The 11,949-nt window shown below is 39.3% G+C and overlaps 2 protein-coding genes across 4 annotated transcripts in view; both read right to left on the bottom strand.

Moving 5' to 3' along the window:
* Positions 1-11,949, bottom strand: part of LOC113450369 (uncharacterized) — a 57,336-nt gene that overhangs the window by 39,113 nt on the left and 6,274 nt on the right. The gene's annotated exons all lie outside the window — the stretch shown is intronic.
* Positions 5,324-11,949, bottom strand: part of LOC113450387 (uncharacterized) — a 32,994-nt gene continuing 26,368 nt past the window's right edge. For both annotated transcript variants that reach the window (XM_087927814.1, XM_087927815.1), the window contains exon 5: positions 5,324-11,851. In XM_087927814.1, coding sequence (XP_087783940.1) covers positions 9,606-11,851 — 2,246 coding nt within the window. In that variant the 3' untranslated portion in view covers positions 5,324-9,605. The remainder of the gene's footprint in view (positions 11,852-11,949) is intronic.

Genomic DNA, 11,949 nt, shown 5'->3' with positions numbered 1-11,949 from the left:
AATATCCTGTCTTGGGTGGATTGCCAAATCTGCATTTCTAAAAGCCAGCGCTATTAAAGACTGAGTCTGCTTTCTGCCTTTAAGAGCATGTTTCTCCTTTAGGGAAATATAATATTCTGCCTTTTTAATATTTCCCAAAACATTTCATTCTTCTGGGAGGTTGGTGCGAGGGGCGGGGCCAGCCAGTGGTGGGTTCAGCCCACAGGAAACCACAGCAGGGGAAAGAAAGAGCCGCGGATTGCAGACACCTGTTGCTTCTGCCCGTCTGCACCACCACTACCATCCTGCCACAACACCACTGTTACTTTGTTCCTGCCAGGGAGGGTTGTGCTACTCCTTGCACGTTGCACCACCTGCAAAGTTGCAAGTTGCACGTACCTCCCTCTACGGCGGAGATTTCCAGCCCCACCACGAGCTGCCTGGCTGGTCCCATATTTTAGAGCTCTAGGCACAGGACTGGCCCATTGGCCAACCGGGTGCGCTGCGGACCCCCAAAATTTTCTCATGGACCACCAGTGGTCGTCAGACCACCAATTGGGGACCACTGATCTAGTCCAACTCGTCTCTCTCTCTCTCTGTCTCTCTCACAGTCCACACACACACACACTCAGAGAGAGAGAGGAGGAGGGAGGGAGCGGAGAGAAAGACGCACACCATCAAAGCTTAAAAACAGATCTGGGAAAAGTGAAAGGGTTCCCAGGAAGGAAAAGTTACTTTCCCTTCTGAGAGCTGAAGCCACAGGGGGTCCCTTCTCTTCCCTGGAGACCCAACAAAGGTCCACGGGAACCCAAGAAACTCTGAGCAAATCTCCTTTCTGGCTGCCCCCCAGCAAAGGGAGCAAAGCCAAAGGAGCCTCCCCCCCACCCCCCACAGAGTCCTAAATGGCTTGGGGTAGATTTTCACAGGAAAGAAGCAAACACTTTATGGAATTCTTAACAACTGTGCAATTAAGGATCGTGAGCAAAGTGGGGAGGGGAAAAGGACAGCCACTCCCCTAGAAGACAGAGACAAACCTTTAAAACATCCTCATCATCTGAGGCTTCTCAGACGTCCAACTTCCCAGGAGGTCAGGGAAACGGGCTCCCCGTGAAGCACAAGGTCATACAGATAATCCCTTGGAAAGCAAGAATGGATGCTGCACTGGAAGGCTAGAGACACGTGTCACGGGAGTCGTTGGGAAACCAAGGGAGCTGTGGCTGGAGGAGACTTCTAGATTTGGGGCCTCATCGGCTAGTAGCCTGGGCTTTCCACATCTCAGCAGTCGTTGCCTCCCACAGACATTGCTTCGCTCAGGGCCCACTGGCGTCCTCTTTGGGACCCTCTCAGTTGCGCTGTATAATCTGCGTAGCCCCTCCCCCCTTCTCGTTTCCTCTTCAAAGGCATTCTCTCGGCAGGGAGAAATCACGAGAGATTCTGCCCGGAGACTGATGACTCCACAGAAGGGAGTCTTCCCATTGGCGCAACTTATTCCTTCGAAGCCAAGCCGACGTATCCCTGTCAAGCCCAATTCCACTTCTCCATTCTCTTGGGGGGAGGGGCTTGGGGGAAGCTTCCACGGGCTCCGCCTTTTTCTGCTTCGTGTGGAGACGTTAGCCCTGGAAGCGAAGGGAGGGAAGGAAGGACCTACAGTAAGTGTGGGGGAGTGGGAGGGATCGTTGGTGCTGCTGGAGGTGTGTGATTGGGACCCCTCCTTGAGACGGCAGCGAGGCGGGAGCTTACGTGACTCCACCCCTTTCCTCTTGGCCGCGCTCCTCCCAGTGCGATTCCCTCAGACGGAAAAGCGGGAAAAGGGGTTCCGAGAGGAGTGGGAGGAGCCTATTCTGGCGGGAAGAGCGGAGAGAGAGAGATGCCGCTCTGAGGGAAGCGCCACCATCTGAGGGTGGGAACCTTAAGTGTCGTCAGGGTCGGACTGGACTCCTCCTGTCTCTGGGTCAGTCACTGAATTGCGCCTCCTTCTGATCCCTTCTTCTCCCTCAGGGGCTCTCTTCGTCCCCCCAGTCTCCCCCTCAGGAGCCCCTCTCCTGCTTACTGGTGCGAATCCCCCAGGGGACCCTTTCAAGTCACCCCATCACTGAGGCGAATGACTTGGAAGAACCCCATACTAGATCCCCTTCAAGCCCTCGGTCTCCATTCGCCCCCAAAGACCCTTCAAAATAATGGTGGTGTTTGTTTCAGGGCTTCATTTTCAAAGGGAAAGAGTGGGATCGCTGTCTGGACAATAAGGAATATATTGGACTTACTCTATTAGTACATTATTTTTAATGATATTAAATGGGAAGATAAATATAGACGCTGCTTGGACCTCCCCACTCTGACTCAAAGTACAACTCTTTAAAGGCCCCAAATACCTTCCAACTTGTAGAAAGAGGCAAAAGGCTGAAATTTTCTGGTTCCCCTTTGAGTCTTCTGTTGCAAAGGAAGAAGGTAATGTTGGCTCAAGCACTTTCAATGTTGCATGGATTATATCCACAGGTGTAAAATTACATAATTAGGAAAATTTTAACAAAAATGCCAGGATTTTATAATCAAGGATTGTTCCCACATTTCAATTGTTTGCTTCTTTCATAGATAAATCTAGCTTGCTAATGCTTTTCTCATTCCATGGTTTTCAAGGCATCATTGTGCAATGTGAAACCAAGTCAGATGTCAACGCATTCCACCCACTTCTAGCACTTTCTACCATTTTATTCCATTCTCCCCGCTCCCACACAAGTTCTCCAACATATTCATCTCTTTCTCCATTAAACATTTTTGTTCAATGTATATAAAGTGAGGCATAATTTACATTGCACAACCTGTTTCCAATGATTTCTTAAGCTTTGAAATTGAGAAAGGTGGTTAATAATCAGGAAATATATTTTTTAAAAGCTATATTAAGATAAAAAGCACAAAGTCACAATTGTGCTACTAATTATCAGTTTCCATCCATTTTTTCCTAACTTACCCTCTGGTGCTTTGGAAAGTAAATCAATCCCCTCTTTGTGGCAGCCCCTCAAATATTGGAATACTGCTATCATGTCTTCCCAAGTCATTTATTTCACTAGACCAGATAAACAACTTTGGAAGGGACCCTGTATTTCATCTAATCCAGGGGTGGGTTTATACCAGTTCACATCTATTCTCTAGAACCAGTTGTTAACATTCTAAGCAGTTCAACAGGTTAGAAGAAATTACTGGCCTAATCCTGTAAGGAAGGCAGGAAGGAAACATTCTGGTGTTGCTTCCAGAAACAGCCTGTTAATCCTTATATTCTTGGCAGGACTAGACTTCCTGTCTCAGGAACTTCTCTGGAGTTGTTTCCCCTCCTTTACTGGTACTTTGCTTGTGTGGAGTCACCATTTAACGTTATAATGGCGCTGAAAAAAGTGACTTATGACCATTTTTCACACTTACGACTGTTGCAGCATCCCGTCATGAGAGGCCAGGCGAGGGAGATGTGTGCCTCGATGTGAGTGATATTGAGTTGGCCACACCCAGCCAATAACATGACCACCAAGCCATGTCCTCCCAGTAACATGACCACCAAGCCATGACCACCACCTACGCCATGCCTACAGAACCGGTTGTCAAAAATTTGAATCCCTATGTAATCCATCACCCCCCCTGCCCAAGCACGAGATCCTACACCATTTCTGATAGATGGCAGTCCAGTCTCTTCTTGAAAGCTTCCAGTGATGAAGCTCCCACAGCTTCTGAAGGCAAGCTGTTCCATTGGTTGTTCTCACTGTCAGAAAATTTCTCCTTATTTCTAAATTGAAATCTAGGTTGATTAGTCATACCCAAATTCAGCAACTGTTCATGTTTTAGTCCCCAAGCCTTTGATCACCTTAGTTGTTCTCCAAACTTTTTCCAAAATCTCAATACCTTTTTTGCAGTGTGGTGACCAAAATTAGTTGCAGTATTCCAGGTGTGCACTTACTAAAACTTTATAAAGTGGTACTGATACTTCATGAGATTTTGATTCTATCCCTTTGCCTGTACATACAAATATTTTGGAGAGGATTTTCACTTGCAATCAAACTTGTGCATAAACACTACATGAGGAAAAAAAATAGTTGCTACATGTTTAAAGAAGGTCACTATTTTCAACACAACTAGAGCTAAAATGAATATACAGAGATACATTTTCCCTTTCTTAATTTGGGTAAACCAGCTCTTCATAAAGCCTGGAGACTGATCCCAGACTCACTTCAGATGTTGATTCTGCTTAAATAAAACAGTTTCTGACCAAGCCGAGGTTGTGAGGTTTTGGAGCAGTGAGAGCGGCAATTGTTTAACAGATCTTTTTGTGCGAGACCTTCACTGAATACGTAATACCTCTGGAATTAAAAAATCTATTTTGGGAGCTTCCCCAAATCCATATATTTTATTCAGTTGCTCCTGTGGCGATATTCTGAAAGAAGGAAGACTGTTCACCTCATTTTTCCACAGATGTTATTCTTTTTACACTCCATATCTTTAGAAGAGGGGTGTGAAACTTAATTTGATTCAGGACTGGATCAGTACCCCAGGGGGCGGAGGTGAAGGTGTGACCGGAAGAAGGGGGGAGCGACCGACTGGGTGTGGCCAGAGTGCATGGCCGGCTTGGTGCAGCTCCCTTGGATGGTGCCTGTGTGGGCTGGGCAGGGTTGGGGAGGGAATCCAGGGGTCTCTGATGGGTAGGGTGGGAGGTGGGAGGCTTGTCCAGCAGAGTATAAGTTTTTTTTTAAAAAAATACACATTTTTCTTTAACATACATGTGCTTAGTAAACAGTATATTGTCCTGGTCAATTTACTTGTACATAATAATAGTAATGTTATTATTATTCACTTATATCCAGTAATATTCTTCCAACTTCTAATTATTACGTCCAATGTCTAAGCATTGATAAAACAAATCACATGCTAAAAATATTCTGTGTCCTCTTTGTCCTATTTTGTTAACCTATCCATTTCTGCACAATCTAGTGTTTTTCTAGTTATATTTTAATCTGTAGGAGTTTCCTCATTCTTCCATTGTTGTGCAGATACAATTCTCGCTGCTGTCAAGACATGTAGTATTAAATATATGTTCCCTTTGTCATATTTTTCTGGTATTATACCTAACAAAAATATTTCTGGCTTTAAATCTATATGTTGTTTTCTTCAACTATGTGTGTATTTTCATCCATTTTTTCCCTTTGAGCATGTACCACATATGGTAATAACAGCCTTGTATCTGATTATATTTCCAACATTTGGCGGACATGTTTTAAACATCTTTGCCAGCATTGCCAGTGGCAAATGCTACCTATAAAACATTTTATACAGGTTTTCCTTATAGGTAGTTGGCATTGTCAATATATAATTTTTTTTCCAAAAAGTTTTTTATTTTAATATACAATAACATCATTCCAATTCAACCGTGTGTTGACTAGGTACATATTTCTTGTGCTTACAATTATAGCTAATACTTTTCTTACCAATATAACAGTAATCACATCTAATCCATTTTATTTTCTAACCATTTATAAAATAAATCCCATACCATATAATATCCCATTTCTTTTTTTTTATTACCAATGTTAACTTATTCATTTCTGCACATTCAAATATTTTCTCAATTAGTTTTTCCTCTATTGACAACGTTTTTCCAATTCTGAGCAAATAAAATTCTAGCTGCTGTTAATACATGTATAATTAAATATGTTTTTTCTTTACTGTAACCTTCAGGTACCATTCCTAATAAAAATATTTCAGGTTTCAAATTTGTGTTGTTTTATCATTTGTTCCAACCATGTGTGTATTTTTGTCCAATATCTTTTAGCTTCTATACAAGACCACCACATATGGTAGTATGTTTCTGGTGTTTGACGACACTTCCAGCATTTGGCTGATTTATCTTTAAACAACTTAGCTAATTTTGCTAGTACAAAATACCATCTATAAAACATCTTATACAAGTTTTCTTTGTAAGCTGTTGATATTGTTAATTTATAGTTTCTATCCCATAGCTTCTGCCATTTATCTAGTTCTATGATATATCAAAAAAAAAATTGCCCATGCTATTGTTTAACTCGCTCTTCTTCTAATTTAACATCTAATATCTTTTAATCAGCTCATCTTTTGTTCAATTCTGTCAACTCCTTCAGCTTTAATATTTTTCATATCTTGATTGTATTTGCGTGTACAAATATTAATGCATTTCCAACCCTTGTTCATTCAATTCTTGTTTTGTTTTGATCTCACCCTCTGGCAATAGTTTCCATTTTACAAACATTTGGGTGTATAAGTGCTTCCATTCTTAACAACCAGACTGGTATCTTCATATAATGTTATTCTCTAGTTTTTTCTCATGCTCGTAACAATGCATTCCTGACCATATGCCTTTGAAAATACCCATTTATTTGGGAAAAATTGCAACTATCATTGATTGGGAGAATATCCACAATTAAGATGAACATTTTGCCTAGAGTTTTATATTTATTCCAGACAATTCCTATTCAATTAGGGAAAGAATTTTTTGCAGATTTAAATAGAATTGTGTTGAAATATATTTGGCAGGGTAAAAAAGCAAGAGTAAAATTAAAGCTGTTACAAGATGTAAGAATAAGAGGAGGGTTTGCCTTGCCCAATTGGGAGCTGTATTACCAGGCAACAAGTTTGATGTGGGTACAGGAATGGATAACACTAAGAAACAGTAGATTATTGACTTTAGAAGGCCACGACTTGCTGCTGGGATGGCATGCCTTTCTCTGGTATAAGGGAACTAAATGGGTATTTTAGAAGACATTATACTAGTAAGGCATTGTTTTTGAGCTGAGAGAAGATTAAAAGACAGTATTACTTAAAAAATCCAACATGGATATCAACTATTGAAGCTTTTTCTTATCCAATAATATATAAAAAGGAACAAATGGTTAGATATGGGGAGTTACTGAATGAAAAGGGTGAACAAGAACAAGGTGTAAAAATGAATTGGTTTTCTTATTTGCAAATACAATCTAGGTTTGATAGCGACTCCAAGGCAGAAGATATTTATGATAAGTTGACTGACTTAAATAAAATTTTGATGAGTACTGATGAAAAGGTAATTTAAAAAACTTTATGGATACTTATTAGAATTTAAATTGGAGGAGGAGCAAATTAAAGAAACAATGATTGCTTGGGGAAATTTTGGATATGGGATTGATTTGGAAAAATGGCAAAAATTGTGGTCTCAAAATTATAAAATGACAATTTCAACTGCATATAAAGAAAATTTGTATAAGATGTTTTACAGCACTTACCCCGATGAGACTTGTGAGAATGTTTAAGAAGAAATCGGATAAATGCTGGAAATGTCATCAGATACCTGGTTCATATTACCATATGTGGTGGACATGTTCAGACGCAAAGAAATATTGGACTAAAATCCACACACGGTTGGAAAAAATGATAAAACAGAACATAGATTTTAAACCAGAGATCTTTTTAGTGGGAGTCATACCAGACATATATAATAAAGAACTGAAATATTTGATTGTAAATGTCTTAACAGCAGCTAGAATTGTATTTGCGAAGAACTGGAAAAATGACAAAATACCTATGCAGGAGTTATCAAAAAAATTATGGACTGTGCTGAAATGAGTAAACTGACATTTGAAATTAGAGAACAAGAAGATAAGCAATTTTATATGATATGGGATTGGTTTTATCAATGGTTAGATAAAAAGGCATGGTAATAGACTAGGTAATTTTGTGATAGAAATCTAATAGATAGATATAAAACATAATACAAATATACTGTATATAACTGGTTGAAAGTATAACATAATTTTTAAGATAAAATGTGGAATATCTCGTATAAAATGATTAAATAGTTTAGTCATGATGATTAATAACTGATAAATATATAACCCTATGTTAATTTGACAATGTGAAGATTGATATAAATTGTGAGTAAATGACTACAAAAGCATAGCACAAAAGATACGTAACCAACTGACACACTGAATGTATATAAAATGGAAGAGGAATTTGTTTTTATGTTTTTGTATGTGTGTTTGTGTTTAAAAATAAAAAACTATCTACAAAAAAGAAGAAAAAACCATTTATTTTGCTTCTCCCATAGCACAAAAATGCATGCCAACCCATTTGCAAATCATATCCCTCCAATGTTAACAACCTTTTATTTCTCAAAGTTATCCATTCTTTCATCCAGGTTTATGTCGTGGCCTGATAATATTGTACATTTCCCAATTAGGTAACCCAAGCCCTCCTCTAGTTCTAACATCCTGTAACATTTTTATGTTAATTCTAGCTTTCTTCCCTTGCCATATATATTTCAATACTATTTTATTAATATCTTCAAAATATTTTTTCCAAAGCTTATTGGAATTTTTTGATACAAATAGAACACTTTGGATAATATATTAATCTTAATTGCCACAATTCTTCCTGTTAATGACAATTGCATATTACCCCATTTTTCTGTCTTAATTTGTTGTTTAAGTTTGTAATAGTTAACTTCTTTGATTGTTCCACATCTTGCTGTCAACTGAGTTCCTAAATTTGAACTGTCTTTCCTTATAGGTAGTTGCCATTGTCAATTTATAATTTCTATCCTCAACTTTTTGCCATACTATCATTATTTCTCTCACTTGTTCATCTTCCATTTTAAGATTTAATAGAAAACTATATATTTTCTTTATTAATTCTACATCCATTGCAAATAGTATCTGACCAAGTGTTCTTGGCTCTTTATAGAGACCATGTGTCTTTTCATCTTTCTCATATCTCGATTGTATTTGCAGGTATAGCAACCATGCCAGCTCCACACCTTGTTTTGTTTTTAATTCCCCTTCCTCGTTCAGAATATCTTTTGTTACAATTTTTGCCAAATTTACAACATTTGGGTGCATCAGTGCTTTCACTGTGGAAAACCAAACTGGTATTTGCATATAGTTTTTTGCCTTAACTTTTTCCAATACTAAGAGTAGAGTGTTTCTTCCATAGTGACTATGAAAATATCTATGTATTTTATTCTTTTCATACCACAAAAAGGCATGCCATCCCAATTGCAGATCATGTCCCCTCAACAGTAGTAGTCTTCTATGTCTTTAGATTTATCCATTCTTTAACCCAAGTTAGTACGGAAGCCTGGTAATAAAGCTCCCAATACAGCAACCCAAACCCATTGTTGTTTTTAGATTCTTACAGCATTTTCCATCTTATTTTTGCTGGGTTTTTTTGTATAACATATTTCAAGATTATTGTATTTAGCTCATCAAAGTATTTTTTCTCTAATTATATAGGGATCGTTTGGGACAAAAAAAGTACCTTCGGCAAGATGTTAATTTCTATGATTGGTAATCTTCCTCTCATTGACAGTTGCAAGGTTTTTCAGTTCTCCAAGTCCAATTTGATCTCTTGTGTTAATCTTTTATAGTTACCTTCTTGAATTGTTGCACATATTGCTGTTAAGTATATTTCCAAATATTTATCTTGACTACCTGAAGGTCTATATTTTTGTCAATTCATATTTCTGTTTATCTGTAAGGGAAATAAGTTGATTGCTGTACACAGGATATTTTTCTGCCCACTATGGATTCTTTCTTGAGAAGCATTCTGTTTTCACAAAAGCTCCTTCTGCATTCCATATATTTCTATTTCCCTCTGCTGTGGATCCTCTTATGGGAAGTAAGGTGACTTATAAAACTGAAGATCTCCCCACATTCCAGGCATTTATAGGGTTTCTCTTCTGTGTGGAACCTTTTATGGGATGTTAAAGTTCTACTGGCAGCGAAGGTCTTTCCACACTCTGTGCACTTATAAGGTTTTTCTCCTGTATGGCTCCTATTATGGAAATTAAGTTCACTGCTTCGGCGGAAGCTCTTCCCACACTCTAGACATTTATAGGGTTTCTCTCCTGTGTGAATCTTTTCATGACAAGAAAGGTAACCCTTGGTAGTGAAGCTCTTTCCACACTCCAGACATGTATAGGGTTTCTCTCCCGTGTGGGCCCGTTTATGGAGGATGAGGTAACTACTGTTTTTATAGCTCTTTCCACACTCCATGCATGTATAGGGTTTTTCTCCTGTGTGGACCCGTTTATGGGAAGAAAGGGCACAGCTTTGCTTGAAGCCCTTCCCACACTCTAGGCATTTATAGGGTTTTTCTCCTGTGTGGATCCGTTTATGAGAAGTGAGAGAACTCCTTACACTGAAGCTCTTTCCACACTCTGTGCATTCATAAGGTTTTTCTCCTGTGTGGATCCGTTTATGGGAAATAAGCTCACCAATACGTCTGAAGCCCCTCCCACACTCTAGGCATTTATAGGGTTTTTCTCCTGTGTGGATCCGTGTATGACAATTGAAAGCATTGCTTCCGCTGAAGCTCTTTCCACACTCCATGCATTTATAGGGTTTTTCTCCTGTATGTATCCTTTTATGGAACATAAGGGAACACGTCGTTCTGAACCTTTCCCCACAATACACACAGTTATAAGGTTTTTCCCCTGAATGGATTGTTCTATGGCACCTCAGGTAATTGCTAGTTGAGAAACTCTTCCCACACTCTATGCATTTGTAGGGTTTTTCTCCAGTGTGCATCCGTTTATGAGCAGTAAGAGACTTCTTTACACTGAAGCTCTTTCCACACTCCATGCATTTATAGGGCTTTTCTCCTGTGTGGATCCGTTTATGATAATGAAGAGCACTGTTTCCCCCGAAGCTCTTTCCACACTCCATGCATTTATAGGGTTTTTCTCCTGTGTGGATCCGTTTATGAGAAGTGAGAGAAGTATTTACACTGAAGCTCTTTCCACACTCCATGCATTTATAAGGTTTCTCTCCCGTGTGGACCCGTTTATGGAGGATCAGGTAACTGCTGCTCTTGTAGCTCTTTCCACACTCCATGCATTTGTAGGGTTTTTCTCCTGTGTGCATCCGTTTATGAGAAGTAAGAGACTTCTTTACACTAAAGCTCTTTCCACACTCCATGCATTTATAGGGTTTTTCTCCTGTGTGGATCCGTTTATGAATAGTGAGCGAAGTCTTTACACTGAAGCTTTTACCACACTCCAGGCATTTATAAGGTTTCTCTCCCGTGTGGACCCGTTTATGGAGGATCAGGTAACTGCTGCTCTTGTAGCTCTTTCCACACTCCAGGCATTTATAGGGTTTTTCTCCTGTGTGGATCCGTTTATGAGAAGTGAGAGAACTCTTTACAGTGAAGCTCTTTTCACACTCCGTGCATTTATAGAGTTTTTCTCCACTATGTATCCTTTTATGGAATATAAGGGAACCATTCACACTGAACCTTTTCCCACAATCCACACATTTATAAGGTTTTTCCCTTGAATGGTTCCTTCTATGGCACATCAGGTAAATACTACTTTTGAAGCTCTTCCTGCATTCTATGCATTTGAAGAGTTTTCCTCCAGTATGTATCCTTTTATGGGAAGTAGGGGAATCCTTCCTACTGAACCTTTTTCCACAATTCGCACATTTATGGATCTTTTTATTAGAAGTTAAATTACCTCTTCTCTCAACGCTTTTTCCACACTCCACACTGTTGTAACGCTTCTCCCTTGCCTGTTCCATTTTATGTGACGTAAGATTATTACTGCTGGAGGTTTTTCCAGTGTTGTAGTGGTTACTAACAACGGGGTTTGCTTTTAATCTTTTTCTACTTTGACCTTTCCCTGTATTTTCTTTGGAATCACATTGGGTCAGGAAATGATCCATTTCCACACATTCAAGATTAGATTTTTCTCTCCGATTGTGCTTCTTTTCAGGTTTCCTCCTTCCCCGTTTATTTGTAGATGTCTCCCCAGGAGTTTCAGTTTTGATTATTTGCAATGGCACTAAATTTGGCTCTTGGTCATTCTCCTTCTTCTGTGCATCAGATGCTTGTGGAGGAAGAAAAATAAATTAGAATAATCTAAAACCTCCACTTTGGTGTCCCTATGCATTAATTTATCTACTACTGGACATATGCGGAGAAAGG

This window comes from Pseudonaja textilis, chromosome 2 (assembly GCF_049901715.1).
Source record: "Pseudonaja textilis isolate UNSWEBS1 chromosome 2, rPseTex1.2, whole genome shotgun sequence".
NCBI classification, from domain to species: domain Eukaryota; kingdom Metazoa; phylum Chordata; class Lepidosauria; order Squamata; family Elapidae; genus Pseudonaja; species Pseudonaja textilis.
The sequence above is the reverse complement of the archived record's forward strand: the minus strand, read 5'-3'. Positions and strand labels throughout refer to the sequence as shown.